This window comes from Artemia franciscana, chromosome 20 (genome assembly GCF_032884065.1).
Source record: "Artemia franciscana chromosome 20, ASM3288406v1, whole genome shotgun sequence".
Classification (NCBI taxonomy): Eukaryota; Metazoa; Arthropoda; class Branchiopoda; order Anostraca; family Artemiidae; genus Artemia; species Artemia franciscana.
Genome location: NC_088882.1, coordinates 14083852 through 14102856, shown reverse-complemented (window position 1 = coordinate 14102856; position 19005 = coordinate 14083852). Strand labels below are relative to the sequence as shown.

Below are 19005 nucleotides of genomic sequence, written 5' to 3'. Positions count from 1 at the left end.
ATTCACCTATTTCTGACTCTAGTATACCCTTTGTAATGAGGTAGTAGCGCCTTTTTCTGACTAAATCTTGATAAATTCAGCACTTCATATATATCTAACTCTAGAAAACGTTTAATTCATCAGTTGTTCTGCCATCAGCAGGAATTTATCAAGAGTCAGTCAGACACAGACACTATTACCAGCTGAAAACAGCATAATAGAGTCTCAAAGAGGTGGGATGAACCGAATTTTCCTAAAGTTAGACAAATCAGATGGAGTATTTATCAATGTTTTGTCAAACACAGACACTACTATCAGCTGGCAAGGGGTATACTATAGTCTGAAATGGGTGAATCTTGTTTTTACAATAGTCAAAGAGGTATTTTCAAAAATTCCCATCTCATATTTCTCTAACTCTAAAAAGAATCCAATTCATCGCTCTCCGACTTTGGTAAAGACCTAATTCACGTGTTTCAGGCTCTAGTGTATCCCTTGTGACCTGATATCATTATCTGTATCTGAATGAATTTTTCTAAATTCTCTTTTCATATGTCTCTAACTCTTAATAGCATCTAATTAATGGCTCTCAGACTTTGGTAAAAACGTAATAAATCTGTTTTGGACTCTAGTATACCGTTTGTTACCTGATAGGATTATCTTTGACTAAATCTCGATAAATTCTCACTTCATATGTCTTTAACTATAAAGAAAATCTGATTTATCTCTCTCAAATTTCAGTTAAAATCTGATTCATCTTATTCAGATACTAGTATACCATTTGGGAGTTGGTAGTAGTGTATGTGTCAGGATGAATCTTGATACATTCTTGCTTCTTGTTTCTTTAACTCTAAAACGAATTAGATTAATCTCTCTCAGACTTTGGTAAGAACCTAAATCACCTATTTCTGTATCTAGTTTACCATTTGGGAGCTGGGGCCCTAAATATACCACTGGGACATTTGTGCCCTTGAGGTGGACTTGGGGCCCTAAAGGGGGACCCTTGGCCTTGGTTGGGAGTATTGGCCTTGGTGGGGGTAGTGGGTCCTAGATGGGAGTTATGGAACCAAAAGCCATGCACCAGCATGGAAATGGAGAGTCAACAAACTCAGGGCAATGGTATTACAATAATGATATCTGGCTGGTTGTAGTCATAATTAGTAATCAACAATGAAAAATCAATAATCGGCTCGATACCATAACAGTACAAAAATATCTCTGCCAATTGCATACAAGAATCCATATAAAAACTTCGTTAATTAGACATCATGTTACTTCAAACTGACTTCAATTATTGTACAACTTGCAAGGCAAGCGAAACTAAGAATTTTCCTTACTCAAACGAAATCTGCGATAACATCATATACGTGTGGGTGCGCTTGTAATATGTGTAAAATATGTGTATATTGCTCCCAGAAAAATGTTAAAATTGCTCTTAAATTGTATTTGCTGGATATGAGGGACTAGCAACTGCATTTAAACATTTGCTGGACTAGCAACTGATTTAAACAAAAGTATCCAGGCTGGGATTCGAAGGGGTTGGGTATTTCTTGGGTATTCCTGCATACAGGAATACTACTGATATATTTGTACACGGATATCAATTAGGGAATAAATTTGAATCATACAGGTAACTAGTCGATGGGGATCTAGTAACAGTTTTATGAGATTCAGAAAAATTATTGTGTGCTCTACCGTTAACATAGGTAAACCTTTTGAAACCTAAAAATTTCTAACATAACTCTTTTTGGGCGGATTGGCTTGCTGGACATGTCTCCTTCTTATAGATGAGGAATACTGTCAATTTTTTTCAATCTTATCAGAGATCTCTTTGGCAAGGCCGCGGTACCAAACTGGACAGGTATAATCCAAAAAGCAGCATGATAAAGGAAGCGTAAAGAAGGAAAGAAAAGAACTAAGAGCCATAAATTTCAATAAGAAATTTAAGAGAGGGCAGGGATTAGCTTGTTTGAGGATATTACAAACATGGAGTTCCCACCTAAAGTTATTAGCGATTGCTACGCCTAGTGATAAGGAGTTTAATCCTGATCACTATCTTCTCCGATAGAGTTAAACGAAATAAGGCAAATGAAAATTGTGAAAATCAATGATAAGAATTCTTGAATGCTAGATTTGGCAGGATTTACTTTCAAAATTAAAGTGCTGGTTTCTGTAGCCACAGTTCCAAAAACAATTTATAAAACTAACCTGGATGCAGAAAGAAATTTCGTATGGAATCTTATCTCAGCGCTCACAGCTGTGCAATGAAATCACAATAAATGTATGTGTAAATTTCTCAATACTCAGTTTGTATTTAAAGTGGCCATATTCAGGAACACATTAGGATAATATCGAAGTAAAAAAAAAACATAATTTTTAGTGATTTGAAATATTGAAAACATCATATCATTAACTAAAATGTTGACGTAGCATTAAGAAGTTAATTAACAAGCTTGATTATCATTAGAACTCTCCAGAAATATAGTCAAATCATTCCAGTCTACGTAAACACACACACAATACAGTTGACAATAACTTTGTAAAAGTTAATGAGTTTCCCTTCTTATAATTACGAGTAGAACTTTAACTTATTTACTCAGCTTTTAAACAAATTGAAACAGTAGGTGAAAAAATTTCGTCATCACTAAAGCTGTTTTGGAGAAAGCAATTACCTCTATAGTCAACAAACAAAGCTTAACTAGATCTACTAGATACGTGTTGCATGGGCAACACGAGGTATTGTGGCAACGTTTGTTTGGCTTCGCTGAGCAAAGTGTTGCGGGAGCAACACTTTGGTTTTGTTTCCTCGCTTCGATTAAACGCTGAAGTTGTTAATCTGTAATGACTTTAAAATAAATACTAGGTACACCAACTTGCAAAAGTTGCGAACCCACATTGCCGAAGATGATTATGAGCTAACAGCCGACTGTTGCTTAAAACTCTCCTATATGTCTCACAATTGGTGTCGGCCTATTTTGGATTTCAGTGTGTACCTTACTATTAAAGTTATCAACCCGTTTAGACTTTCAAACTGGTAAATCTCATGAAGGAATTTTTCTACCAAAAAATGGATGACATATACTTCAATTAGCTCATCAAGAGCTATCAACCGCCTTCGAAAAAAATCTATCTGTCTTAGTTCAAAAGTTGACTTTTTTGCCATAGGCCAAGTTTCTAACGTCATCACTTAGAAAAGAGCAAAGTATAAACTCTAATTTCCTTTGTAATGAGAGAACTTTTGAAGTTTATTAGGCACATCTGATGCCATTTCTCTACCGGAATTAAAAGTGCGAAAAACCGAATGGTAAACACATCTGAAATCACGAACAAAAATGGGTAGGAACAATAGATGGTAGCACTATTGAACCCGTAGGAAAATAACACTTTTTTGTTTCTATCAATTTTTCTATTTATCGCTCAAAGAAGATATATTGGCTCTGGGACTAGGTAACTGCTGCATATATTTAACACTTATAGATTTTAGTCCCTCTTCATTTTGAAACTGGTGCCTTCCTGATTGATTGGTAAACAAATGATACTCTGGCCTTTAGAGATTTATTTGGCATTAGCACTACTTTTATTTGTGGTAGTTACCTTCTGGTTCTTGCTAAGTGATGTCATTGATTTTACCTACTTCCCACCACATCTCAGAACGCCATGCATGTCATATATTTTCCCCTTGCTTGGCAGTGTCGGTAAAACGTTTTGCACACTCACTAAAGCCTTGGCACACTTCTCTTCCTAAATTGACATGCTCTACCCGGGGTATATGATTTCTGAGACTGGGTTACCCATCGAGCTAGTCAGAGTCTGTTCATTAGAGGAAGAATCTTATCTTGCTCAGACCCCACCCCTCTTTTTCGTTCTTCAGTATTAGTGAATGGTCCCCTTCAAGTATCCGAAAATATGGCCCATAGTGAGTGGACTAAACCACAAGAACGATGGTTTGGGAGGGAAGATGAAATATAGTGATATTTTCCTTATGGTCTAAGTTACTGTGTTTAATTTGTCGAGTAAAAGAAAAAAAAGAGGAAATCAATTACTAAAATATATATTTCTATTCAGAAATTCCTAATTATGTAGCGTTCTTTTGTGTCTCACAATAAAAGTAGTTCTAGTAAAATATAATTAATTATCCCTCTGCAAAGAGAAATTTTAACCCAATAAAATTAATCCCAGACTTGAACCTATGGAAAACTTAATTTCAGTAAAATTCAGCGCTCATAAAATTCACATTAAAGAGAACAGCATTTGCTCAAAATATAGTCCGTGCAATACAAAACAGAAGCAAAATTCTATATAGCAAATCTAAAGCCAAAAAAAAAATCAGTCCATTGTACGCTCAATTCTGCAAAAACTTCAACCCACGTAAAATCCACCCCAAGCTAAATTCAAGTCAACCAAAAACACGACCGTGAAATTTGTTAAGAGGAAGGGGCAAGCAATATAAGGATTGCTGGGGTATTATCATCTTTGTGCATAAAAGTAGTGGTAGATCGTCGAGGATGCACACAAGTAATACCTTAATGCCACAATATACTGGTGCTTAGATACATTTTTAAATAATGATTGCGGAGACAACAGACAGGGCTGAGACTTCTACAAGGCTGAATGGAGATACCTATAATGCCACAAATCGATACATTTTTGATAAGATATTGATGGTGCAGGCAACAAATAGGGCTTCAAACAAATAGGGCAATAGGACTCACAAATAGGGCTATGAGGCTTCAAGAACACTGGACGAAGATTTTTTGAAAACTTAATAAATCGATGCATTTTGGCAAAGTCTTGATTGCACAGACTTGAGGCTAAGAGGCTTCAACAAAGCTGAATGGAGATGTCTAGAAAATGCCACAAGTCAAAACAATATAGATCAGTGTCAATTGTAAAGTAACAGACACGGCTTTGTTTATTTCGTTTTGGTTATTCATGTACAGTGAGCCAAAATCGAAACCTGCCATAATTCAAAAACGTTCAGAGATTGAATATATGAAAACGGCCACGCCCTGTGGTGGTGCAGTGGATCTGACCTTAGCTTGGTAATACGGGACCCAGAGATCGAATCACGCTGTAGGAATGCACTGCAGGGCCGACGCAGGAACCTTAGTAGTCAAGAAGCGTTGTTAATTCTTAAATAATAAAATATGAAAACGGCCCTTTTTTTAACTAAAAGTAAGGAGTTTAGGGAAAAGAGCGGGGTGTTGAGGAGGGGACAGCCCCTTTCATATACGGAACGATTTCTCTTCATTTTAAGTTTTAATGAAGCTCCTTATTTTCAGTTAAAAAAAAAATTAAATTTAGTTTCTGAACGTTCTTGAATTAATACAGTATTGGATTTCGGCTCAATCATTTAGGAGGGGGATACCTCCATTATTGAGCAGCATGAGTGCTCTTAAAGGTAATCTCGTTCACGAACATACTTTCAAAAACAAATAGATTCGAAAAGAATTGGCCGCAAAAGATTTGAAGGTTTTAGCTAATATATATATATACTAGCTGTTGGGGTGGCGCTTCGCGCCACCCCAACACCTAGTTGGTGGGGCACTTTGCGCCCCCCCCAAGCCCCCCCGCGCGCGTAAGTCGTTACGCGCATTATTAGTTACGTGCCATTGTAGTTGTGTCCCTGTGTCCCACCTGTGAATATAGATAGATTTATATATGTGTTTCAAACTACATAAAATTTGCGAATATACAACATTCTTGGCTTTCCCATTGTCTGTGCATATACAAAGCCTTATGTACTTACAATGACGTCATATGCAAACGCTCTTTTTACAAACAAACAAACATGCATACACACAACTAGTTTTTATATAGATAGATAGATAGATAGATAGATACTATACAAATTAACTGCGTAAAACATGCGAATATACAACATTCTTCGCTGTCAAATTGTCGCTACATATAAATAGATTGTCAGGTTTACCGACCCTCGAACATGCAACGTACAATTGTCCATGGGAAAAACAATCAGTATTAAGATCTATACCACATTTTTCTAATGATTGACCTTGAGCTTTGTTAATGGTGATTGCAAATGCTAATCGAATTGGGAATTGCAATCTTTTAAATTGAAAAGGCAGATCCGTTGGAATCATGGGAATGCGAGGAATAAGAACAGCCTCACCCTCAAAAGGCCCTGTCCAGATTGTGGCCTCTATTAGGTTTTCCATTGTTTTTTTTTACGGCAAGTCGCGTGCCATTGCAAAGCTTTGGTGGGCTGATATTTCTTAAAAGTATTATTGGTACGCCTATTTTTAGTTGTAGCACGTGTGGTGGAAAGCCTGAAAGATCTATGGAATTTGAAAATTCAGATGGATAATTAACCGCTTCATTTGGTTCCAAAACTGTGTCGACTGACTTGTAAAGGACTGCCTGGTCTCGAATCTTGGTCAAAACAATATTGTTGATTTCGTGGACGTCTATATTTTTGGGTGCGAGAATCGCTCTTTCACTTAGCCATTTATTATTTTTATATTTTTTTAGAATATTCGGAAATACTTTTTCAATCAATTCATTTTTGGACGTCACTAAATTACAGAAATCAGCAGGTAGTTGTATACGTCCTGAAATTGAGTCTACCTGGAGCTTTCCGTTTCCAATTGCCAGTAATTGATCTGAAAATGTTTGACCAGAGTCATCGTTTTCCAATCGGACACGCATATTTGTAGTTAATTTTAATATTTTTACGTGTGCCCATAAATTAGAATTTTTCAGGTAAGCATTCATTTCGTCTGCAGGAGTTGATCTAGGTATTATAGGTAATGTTTGCCTGAAATCTCCCGCAAGCAATATTAAGGTGCTGCCAAAGGGTTTCGACTTGCCTCTCAAATCTTTCAAGCATTGATCCAGAGCCTCGAGCGATTTTTTGTGTGCCATTGTGCACTCATCCCAAATAATAAGTTTGCATTGCTGCAATACTTTACCCATCCCAGATGATTTGGAAATATTGCACGTGGGAGTTTCTGTAGAATGCAAATTCAGAGGCAATTTCAAAGCGGAATGAGAAGTTCTTCCACCAGGCAGCAATGTTGCGGCTAATCCGGACGACACAATTGCCAACACTATATCATTTTTTGATCGAATTGATGCCAGAATCAGTTTTATCACAAACGTTTTACCAGTACCTCCTGGCGCATCCAAAAAGAAAATTTCTCCAACGTTGTTATCAACACAATGCATTATCGTATGATAAATGTCTTTTTGTTCCGACGTTAACTTGGAAATGTAATTTTGTACATACGACAATAGATCACTCGTACTGTAACTTTGTTCACAATCCAATTCTACACATGTCGAAACAGCAGCGATACGGTTAGGTGAAGGTATTCCCAAATCCTGAAGAGGTTTGTTTGCCATACGTACGCACAAATCTTCTATAATAACTAAAGTGTAGTTATAAATTTCTGATGTAAAATCAAAAGTCATATCTGACATCTCTAACTGTTTTCGATGGAGTATATCTTCGGACATTTTTGACTTATATTTTTCCCATAACTTTGTAGGAGCTGATGGAGAGCAAGTTGTTAAAATGATGCCAAACAATGCACGAATTTGAATTTGGGTTGACGTTTCGCACGCGTCATTGATGCAGATATCCCAGTGTTGGTCATTCTCCAATAAATTCAGAGCTTGGCATGCACTACGGTAAGTGTCATGTATAGTACCGTTTACAGTTCTCAAATACTCAAAGGATGTCGGACTGGGTACATTCACCAAAAGCAGGCGTAGAAAGAAGCATTCATGTTGATTGGGGTGAACGGTGTAGAGTATTCCTATCGTGGTATCTTTGAAGATGGTAGGTTGGCCGTCGACTGACTTACACTGTTTTCGACGTTCAAATACTTTATTTTTAGTATTCCACGTGTAATACGAAGGCACTTCAGTATACAGCAGTTTTTTTTGCAAAAGAATCATTTTTGCAAAGCGAAAAAAAATCTGTTGATGTTGTATCCCGTGGATTCAGGGCTCTTTGTTGCACGTTGGTTTCCGTGAAATAAACACGTTGACCATTCTGTAAATGTACCGCTAAGTGAACAACAGCTGGACTACGTTCATGTATCGGAAATGAAAGAATTCGCCAAACAGCTTCATTACTGCTTATGTATCTTCCAGTCTGATATTGTACGATTTCGTCGAAATCTTTGATTTTGGGCTGCAAGCCAAAAACTTCCATGTCACTGCCTTTGTTGACGTATTTACATATGTATTTGATTGCCTTTACGGAGTTACAGTATTCAACGTTTATGTGTGCATTAAATGTTTTTGATAATAATGGGGAATATGGAACAACCCACTGGTTATCTACTTCGATGGTGGTACCGTTACGCTTCTTTTTTATTGCTGTTTTACCGCCATCTTCAGTAGATCTTCTTCTATATTGTGGGTAACCATCATTGCCAGTAATTGTCTTTGATACTAAAAGTCGAGGATATTGCTTTGTGCACCTTCCTTTGGCCATGCATGGTGAATTTTCGTTCAGTGCACCGCAAGGTCCAAGTATCATATTTTTTACAATAATATCATGTAACCCCTTATCGACATTTTTATCAGGTATTTCAGCGGAAATCACATCATCAATTTCGTTTGAAGTAATTTTTTTATGTAGCCAGATTAGTATATGTGCGTGTGGCAAACCTCGTTTTTGCCATTCCACTGAGTACATCCAGCATCGCACTGACCCAAACACTTCAAGTTTTACTATGTAGTTTATCAGTGATTTCAACTTTTGCCGGAAGACACGGGCCGTAATGTCATGCCTATGAACCGCCGATTGGCCTTGAAGTAAAAGCTGCAGTATCTCGTCCCAAAATTGATTACATGTAAATGTAATAAATAAATCTGGACAACCATAGAGACGAACATACGCAATAGCATCTTGAGCATATTCATGCATATGACGGGGACTGCCAGCATATGACGAAGGTAAAATTGTTAATCTTCCAACGTTTGTGGTATTACCGTCATTTATAACTGCATCTCGCAAATGAATGTATTGTTTAGAGCGGAGCTTGGTCTGATTCAGGCGGATATATAGCAAACGTTCTGATTCAATTTTAGCATACATATCAACGACAAATTGGTGAAACAATTCGCGGCATTTTAAAATATAATTTTCTTCATCCTGCCGCATCATTAGTCTATAGGAATAATAATGCATTGCACTGCATTTCTTATTCATTTCTTTGTTAGTGGCTGGATTCATCAATTTATTATTAAAGTGATAGCCGTCGGCTCCATCCCAAAAAATGATAGGATATTGTAGGGCATCGTAGCATCGATGAGTTTCAGCAATTCTTAACAACTGAGCGTTTCGCTTATGAAGAATAATATCTCGAGGTAAAAACTGATCACCGAACATAATGATTACCACTTCGTCGATAGTTGGAGCATTGTATCTACGCACATGTTGACCAGGAGGCGTTTTTTCAGCGGAAATAACAATTTTATGCGTATCAGTAGGCATCAAATCGATGGCTGTTTTGAACAGACGCACTAAATTATTATTTTCGTGGAAAAGATGTTGCAATTGGGAAACGATTGTCCTTTCAACCTTGGGAGAAATTTCGCAACGTGCATTCAATTCAGGATTTCTATCACTGATGAAGTACAATTGTAAAAATTTATGATTCTCGCCTGAGAATGGTAGAAGGGATCCTGCTCTATGATAAATTTGCCCTTTTACTTTGAAAGTAAACATAAATTGATCTGGATTTTCGATTTGGGCTCCAAACGACGTCATTTGGAAACATGAGTTGTATTTTCTGATTTTTGACAAAAAACGCTTAGATTCTGACGTAGTTCCAGTAAGGAAAGTCTTCAATGGCTCTGGTGGTAAAGCCAATAGAGGAAGTTTAACTTTTCCTGAGGCGCAACACATTCCCATTGTTTCACCATTGAATTTCAAGGCCTTGCAATAGGGACAAATTTTAGACATTGTCCCGATTTGAACACATCTACTCAAGCTATAATCATCGACTGGGCTGTACCTGAATGCCAGGCGATAACTTTCTGGTTGCTCTGATTCCTCGGCACGCTTTCTTTTCTTACTTTCTCTATCAGCAGCAATCCTGATTTCTTGCTGTTCTTGTGATTCCTCGGCACGCTTTCTTTTCTTACTTTCTCTATCAGCAGCAAGCCTGATTTCTTGCTGTTCTTGTGATTCCTCGGCACTCCTTCTTTTTTCACTTTCTCTTTTAGCAGCAAGTCTGCTTTCGCGTTGCTCTGGTAGTTCCAGGGCACGCTTTCTTTTCTGACTTTCTCTATCAGTAGCAAGTTTTTTGGCATAGACTCTTTGAGCATCTTCATCGGCTTTTGCCATTGTAAGTTCATCAGTCATTTTAAACTTAAACATTAATAGATTTCTACGTGAACATATATGTCTTAAATATCTTTAATGACGTCACCGTCAAAGCAAAAATGACGACAACTAACTTCATGACGTCAGTCGACACAGAAACATGACGTCACCTGATCCACAGACAGACAACTTATTTTTATATATATAGACTAGCTGTTGGGGTGGCGCTTCGCGCCACCCCAACATCTATCTGTGAATAGAGATAGATATAAATATATGTTTTTAACTACGTAAAACATGCGAATATACAACATTCTTCGCTGTCCCATTGTCTGTGCATATAAATAGATTGTCAGGTTTACTGACTCTTGAACATGCAACATATAATTGTCCATGGGAAAAACAATCCGTATTCAGATCTATACCTCATTATTCTAATGATGTGTCCCTGTGTCCCGGTCGTCATTTATATTCCCTGCGTCCCGGTCGTCATTTGTGTCCCGGTGTCCCAGTTTGTAATTTCTCTTTGAGTGTCCCGGTCGTCATTTATATTCCCTGTGTCCTGGTGTCCCGGTCGTCATTTGTGTCCCGGTGTCCCGGTCTGTAATTTCTATTCGAACAATCCCTGTGTCCCGGTCGTCATTTATATATCCCGCCTGTGCCCCCGGCGTCCCCGTTGTAGTTGTGTCCCTGTGTCCCGGTCGTCATTTATATTCCTAATTTCATGACGTCAGCCGACACAGAAACATGACGTCACCTGATCCACAGACAGACAACTTATTTTTATATATATAGATATATATAAAAAAGTGATTTATTCTGAATCAAGTCAAATCACTTATTGTGAACAAGATTGACTTTCATATTCATGTCAAAAACATGGTCTATTTTAGTCAATACTGTCTGGTATAACCTTAGACAAATACAATAATGAAATTCATGCCAAAATCAGTCTTCACCGCTGTTAGCGTCATCGTCACCGAAATCTTTATTTTCGTTGACATTTCTACGTCACTATCAGCACTCTTAATACTGCCTCTACTATAATTAATATCATTGTCATTGCTGATGTCATCATTACCCGACCATCATCGCCATTCTCGTCATTAACGTCGCCATCTTTTGTGAAGCCATTATCTTCTTAATAATCTTGTAATGAGGCAAGCCATTGTTAAGGTCATCGTCATGTATCTCCCTTCTAAAAACGTGTCTGGTAAAAACCCCTATACCGTCTCCCGTATCTGGAATTCTCTCTATCCATGTTTTATGATAAGTCATTGCCACAGAAAGTAGCCCCATAACGTCCCTCTTTCCAGTTGTAGCCTACCAATACAATTTTTTGGGTAGCCAAATTTTGTAAGGGGTTATTTTCTTTTGTATTGAGTTTTACTCTGAAATATGTCGTATCGGTGGAATTTTTAGAAGACAGAGAGTTCCAAGGCTGGCATAAATTTTGTAGTCTTAAACTTTTACATAGGTGGAATTTTACCAGGTTGAGTTAAACTGTGATTGATTTCCGACATGCGTGTTCATTTTTAGCGTGTTCGAGCGTGTTCATTTTTTTTCCGGGTCGACTCTTCTCTGGCTGAATTGTGTGTAGGTTCAATTTCTACGGTTAATACATGCAGGCTGAGTTTTCCACGAGTTAGATTTAGGAAATAAAATAGAAAGACTAAAAACCAAACTGTTTTCCCATAAGACAAATTTTTAGTGATAAATAAGATCTTTTGAAGTAGAAAACTGTAGCTCCCTAGCCACTATTAATACTTAGAAAGACTAATTTGGATAAAAGGACAGGTAAAATTCCCTTGTATAAAGTGTTTTTTTATGGTTCTGTTTTTTGAAAGATATCACTTCCGCTGCTTTCTATACAGGAAAAACTAAAATAATTAATCTAACTGACGATTTCTTTATCAATTCTTTGACATCTGAATGTGTTCTGTCTTTTCTCATTTTAATGTTGATATTAGGTTACCTATATAACTTGCAGCATATATGGCGCACTGTATTGGTTGAAGTAAATTTATTAAGGAGGAAGATGGATATATCGTAAAGGTTGTCAATTTGAAGGATTCGTAAAATAATTCGTTACATTTACTCCTAATTAACCTCGGTATCTATTAGGCAAGATAAAACAGAGACAGCTATTTCAATTTAGGACAGGAAAGACGATTTATCTTAAGAGGCGCCAACTTAAACAATATAATTCTAGAGTTTTTTTTTTTTGCTTCGTATGGTCCTTAAAAGGTCCTTAATAGTCCTTAATAGTCCTTATGGTCCTTAATAGTCCTTAAAAGGCTAGGTCCCATTAGTTCTTTCCAAATGACACCTTTGATGTAAAACAAATACAAAGACATTTACCTATGTTCCTTTGATTCCAGTTGCTGTAGGTTGGTTCATACGCTTCGTTTGGGAGGGTTGTTATACTTCCAACAAATAGAAATGTGAACTAAAATGCAAGAACTTGGGTAAAATAATTACACTTAAACCCATAAAGGAAGAATAATATCAGGAAAACTCAACATTTATTAGAATAATAAGTCTTGACAGCAGCCCATTTAAAAAGTTATCACTCGGGATCATTTTTTACTAATGTTAAAACTAGCACTTTACTAAAAGCACAAAACACCATCTGATTTTCTCTACAGTAAGAAAATAAAGCACCTAATCATAATTTTAATCATAATTAATCATAAATTTAATTATAATTAATTTCATAATTCTCATATCTTGTGTTTGTGTTTTCAATTAATTGCTAAATTTTATATAATTTTATAGGGTGCAAAGTAATAACATGTGTTGGGTTTAGGTTTTAATTTTTCTCTTTAATTCCATCAGAAATCTTTAATTTTACTTTGTTTTATCTAAATAAATTTTTCTGGATTGAGCTTTAAAATAATGTATAAATTCAAACAGTCTGATACCAATAGATACATTAAAAGAAGCAGATTTTTATGTTGATTTTAAATATATAAGTTTCATCAAGTTTAGTCTTACCCATTAAAAGTTACAAGCCTGAGAAAATTTTTCATAATTTGCAAAAAGGTAGAATCGCCCCCTAAAAGTCGTAGAATCTTAATGAAAATCACACCATTAGTTTCAACGTATTTGAAAACCCAGTTTTAGAGGTTTGAAGCTCCTATCTGCAAACATATGGAATTTTTTTCCAGAAGAAAGATCACGGATGCGTTTTTTTTCTTATTATATCGACTCAGTGGTCCTAAAATTTCATAAGAGATCTTATTCTAACGGAAATTGAAAGTTCTAGTGCTCTTTTTAAATAGACAAAAAATTAGAGGGCAACTAGGCCCCCTCCCACGCTCGCTTTCCCCAAATTAACCTGATCAAAATTTGAGATAGCCTTTTTGTTTAGCATAATTGAAGAAACCAATAACTATGTCTTTGAGGACGACTTAATCCCCAAGAGTCCCCTGGGGAAGGACTACAAGTTATGAACTTTGCCCATTGTTTACATATAGTGTTGGTTATTTGGAATTATACAGACGTTTTCACGGTGGATTTTCTCTGGTGGGGGGAGGGGGTGTCGTAGTAGGATCTTTCCATGAAGGAATTTATTATGAGGGAAGAGAATTTCAATGAAGGGAGCGCTGGATTTTCCAGTATTATTTTAAAAAAAACAATGAGAAATAAAAAAAGGAAGTTTCTTGAACTGAAACTAAGGAGCTACATTAAAACTTAAAACGAGCAGAAATTATTATGTATATGAGGGGGTTCGCCCCTTCTCAATACCTCGCTCTTTACGCTAAAGTGTTTTTAGTAATTTCAAAAGATAATTTATTCTAATTAAATGGCCTTTGCGATTCAGGGTTCATTCTTGAAGAATTGGAACAAAATTTGAACTTTAGTGTAAAGAGAGAGGTATTAACGAGGGGGCCAACCCCCTCATATACGTAATGAAGATATACGAATATAGACGTCCTTTGTGTAAGTTATTTTGGAAGTTACGTAATTTGAATACTTTTAATTACGTTCGTAAATAAAATTAGAAGTTTTAGTAGCCTTTTAAAGAAACCAAAAATATTAGAGGACAAATAGGCCCTCTCTCTCTCGCTTTTTTCTCAAAATAGTCCGATCAATACTTTGAGAAAGCCTTTTATCCAAAAAAAAAAGTAAAATTAATATACAAGTTTGGTTTAATTATTTATGTACGGTGATCCCAAATCAAAACCTGCATTAATTCAAAAGCGTTCAGAAATTAAATAAGAAAACAAGTTTTTAAACTGAAAGTAAAGAGCAACATCAAAACTTACAACAAACAGAAATTGTTCCGTATATGAAAGGGGCTGTCCCTTGTTCAACACCCCGCTCTTTACGCTAATGTTTGATTCTGTCTTACAGCTCTACTATTTAAAAAATGAAAAACTTTAGCGTAAAGAGCGGTGTGTTGAGAAGGGGACAGTCCCTTTCATATATGGAATAGTTTCTGTTCCTTATAAGTTTAATGTCGCTCCTTACTTTCAATTAAAAAAGCTTGTGTTTTATCTAGTTTAAATAAAAATGTTGGAAATCCCCATTTTAGCAAGTTGAAGAGAAATGAATAAACACAACAAAACCAGTTTCAATCCTTTAGTGCTATTAAACAGATTTTATTGGTCAATAGTGTCTTAGTCCAGTGCAGGAGAAAAAAACAACGTTGTTTTTGTTGTTATATGTTTTATGTGCATATGGTTATTTCTTTAGCACGCCCAACTGTTTTAGTTTTGTTTATTCACCACAAAAATTCACAACATATGAACCAATTCTTGTTATTAATCAATGTGCTAGGAAAAAGCTACTGGAACCTCGCAGGCACGAAGCCACTAGCATTCAAGCCTTCGCTAGTTTTCATCTTTGTAGGCTGCAAAGATGAACACTCGCCAAAGCTAGGCATTTCCGTACTTATCGGTTATATAATAGACACTCGGGAAGGGAAGTTCGATTAACGCTTAATGAAATGAAACAAGATATTATGAAAATATAATAGTTTAGAAACAAATTTGGGCTATATATTTGCACATTAGGGGGGGGGGTAAAGCATAGCATATATTAAATGCTAAAATTAACCATTGCTGTATTTAATATATGCAATGCTTTATCCCAACCCCCTAATGTGCAAATATATAGTCCGAATTTGTTTTTTTTTTTGCAACTAAACCAAAGTTAATTGTGTGGTATGAAGAAGTTGTGTAACCAGTTTCATGTGTCATGTTCGCATCATTCGCGATCGAAATTGCATAATGTCTATTTTATAACCGACAAGTACATTTCCACTCTTCCCCCTCTGTTATCTTGCTTCCCCATAGATTTTGAAAATAAATATTTTGGGGTGTTTTCATTAAAATACACCTTTTTGGTGTTTTCGTCAGTGGCATCAGTTCACAATAATTTAGGAGAGGAATAGAATATATTTTTAAATATCTAGGGGAGCAGGGGAGCAAAATTGCCGTTTTCTTCAGCACTGATTTTCTGCCTGTCCTTTCGGCACTGATTTGCTTTCATTTGTTTTGATTGAAAAAATTGTAAAGAGCATCAAGTTTGCCCTACCCCTATATTTCAAAAATTACATTTTGTCTCCCTCTACAATTTCGTGAATCAGTGCCGCCGTTCCAAGGTAGTTTTATCGTTAGTTTACTAGTTTTTTAACCCTACCTATCGAACAGTAATTAATGATGTTACCTTCTGTCTATGCGGTCCTTTGTTTCGGCGAGAGAGATTGAACTTTAATTCTCAGTTGTTTTTTTTTACGATTTGTTTAGTGTATGCATAAAATACGGAAATAGCAACAAGAGAGAAAGAATAAAACAAAAGACCGAAGTAATATCCATAGGCGGCCTATAACGTTGCCCACAGCTTAAATACCAATACCCTTATGAAAACTCCTATCTTGCCCATGAGAAGCTTTTGGTACAGAGCTCTGAACTTGGCGCCTTCTCCAAGCCCATGCTCCGCCACGGATCGTACTACAGCACCATAGGCGGGAACGCAATTTTGTTTTGTTGCATACACAGCTTAGATACCAATATTGGTATCTAAGCTGTGCTGCCAGTTTTCTGTCTCCAGCCGCTAGTATCGCTACCACGCACAGTGTCCCAAAAATAAATCGAGTTTTCATAACTGTATCGCTATCTAAGCTGTGAACGCTGTCATAACGTTGCAGGAGCAATAGTAATGTAGCCTCCAGCGGGATCGGTAGCAATGTGATTCCTAGGGTCTAACGGGGACGTTATGGTTTCGATAAGACGGCAGATAATAACCGTACAACGACGAAGGGTGCTGCACGACCCTGTTAGCGTTTGTCCCCGGTAGGCACGGGATACCGGTGCGGTCACACCTCTTGCCATCCTCAAAAGGCCAGCAATGATAATATTAGCCACCAAAATCTAAAATGTGGGGTTGGGAATCTACAATGTAAGACTTTTTCCAGAATGAAGATTGTAATTCGATTTTGATTTAACACCATTTTTGAAAGAGTTTCAGTCTCCTTTTTAAAATTCTCAAAGATAAATTGCTCTCATATTTACAATTTACAATTCATTTGATTCTGAATGATATATTATTACTCACTTAGTGTTCATGTGAGAATAACTAGAAATTTTTTAGAGGGTGTGCTTTTAAACTTTTTACTGTGAGCTGGTTTTCACTCTTTACTAGGTTGCAGCTCTAGCTTTCTTTTAAAAATAGATAGGTAAGCTAAGCAGCCTGCTAATGTAATGCTGTTCATGATGAGCCCAACCCAAGCCCACAAACAAGGGGTTGGGATATTATTTCTCCTCTATTTGCCCAAACACCCCCCCCAAATTTAACCATTTGCACCAATTTCTATAAGTTCAGTATAATCTTAGCAATTAATACCCATTCCCTGCTTGTGAAGCACTATCATCCTAGTGACTAGCTCTATCCCTCTCTCTTTAAGGTAATCCTATTACTTCACAATTTTATTACATTTTCTGTTTTTTATATAGTTTGTCTCATTTTTCTATTTTATTTAAATTTACCCCCTATCCAAATCAATTCCTTTCTATGCGCATAGTAATCATGTGGCTTCACTGAATGTTACAACATCCATGCACATTAAAATTAATAATAATCTTTTGAATAAAAATAATAAATTAAATGAATGAATAAATCATTAATAAAATCATTAATGAGAACTAATAGTAATCTGTCCAAAATTAAATGATTATCAGAAGCCAAATTAACTCAATAAGGTCTTGACTGTAGTCAGGATTGTTTTTCACTCCACAAACTGTTATTTTTTTTCTTACTAACCTTAGCCTTTTTTTTGTCTACTCACGTTCTAATTTTATTCAGTCGCTTCTATTCCTAAGTTATTTTTTCATATTGACTTTGAAGTCAACGAGTTGGACGTGTAGCTGAAGCGGGCAATATATTTTGCCCGCTTCAAAAAAATTTTGGAAGGCACTTCAAATTTATCCCCAGGGGATCAACAAGGCTCCAGATACATTCCTGGGAAATTCCCCTAACAAAAAATGCCTTCAAATACAGCAAAAAGGTGGGCTACCCCTAAACCAGAATTTTACCATTAAATGTTATGGACAGTGGTAGGGGTGGAGCAAAGAGCTTGAAACACATCCTCCCTCAGTTTTTAGTTTGTGCTATAATCTCATTTCATTTCTCTCGCCGTTTTCCAAGTTATCTTAGGCCTAATAAAACTAAAGGCCACTCTTGTTTTCTCGCCTTTATTGAAATATATCAACAAAGACAAATTAATACATTTCCAGCTAATTATTTTAAAAATTCGCAAGTTCACTTTACTATCATAAACTGGTTCAAAATTATATTCAAGATGGGCTATATTTTTTAAATAAATTTTTAAAAGGTGTTTTCAAAGAGAAAACTTCAGATAAAATTAAAGAGCGATATTAATATCGCAAACGAATAACTATGGAGGTAAAGAATTATAATAGATCAGTCTTAAAACGAACAGAAGTTACAATCAATGAATAAATGTATCTAAGACGAGGAGGAAAAATATCAAATCGAACTCAAAACAAATAATAATTACCACAAGTAAAAGTGGCACTTTCCCTTCCTTAAACCACATTAAAGATAGATCATCATTTACGTTTTACTTCTTGGCTTATTTTTGGGAGCCTCGTGCCCCATTTCCTTTTTATATCATGATGTCCCTGGCTCAGAGGTTTAACGCTATAAGTTTCAATCCGGTAGTATAACATTTGACCCTTTTTGATTGTTTTTTATGTGCATTTTGATGGGGGATTAAAGAAAAAACAAGTTATTTTTAACGGAAAGTAAGCAGCGGCATTAAAACTTAAAACGAACAGAAATTACTTCGTATATGAAAGGGGCTGCTTCTTCATCAACGAACCACTCTTTACGTTAAAGTTTGACTCTTTCTCTGAACTCTACTTTTTAAAATAGTGAAAAACTTTAGCGTAAAGAGCAGGGCGTTGATGAGGAAGCAGCCCCTTTCATATACGAAGTAATTTCTTTTCGTTTTAAGTTTTAATGCTACTCCTTACTTTCCGTTAAAAAACTCGTTTTTTTATTTAATTTCTGAACGTTTTTGAATCAATGCATGCTTTGATTTTGGCTCTCCGCAGATGAATAATTAAAACAAAATTTGCATATTTGTTTTTTTTGGCTAAATGGCTTTCTCATAGTTTTGTTCGAATGATTTTGAAAGAAAAGCAGCGGGGTAGGAGGCATAGTTGCCCTCTGATTTTTTGGTTACTTAAAAA

The 19005-nt window shown here is 36.2% G+C and overlaps 1 protein-coding gene across 1 annotated transcript in view; it reads right to left on the bottom strand.

Annotated features, from left to right (window-relative positions):
• Window positions 1-19005, bottom strand: part of LOC136039782 (uncharacterized) — a 38631-nt gene that overhangs the window by 14796 nt on the left and 4830 nt on the right. The window contains exon 2 of the mRNA XM_065723652.1: window positions 12644-12731. Coding sequence (XP_065579724.1) covers window positions 12644-12731 — 88 coding nt within the window. The remainder of the gene's footprint in view (window positions 1-12643; window positions 12732-19005) is intronic.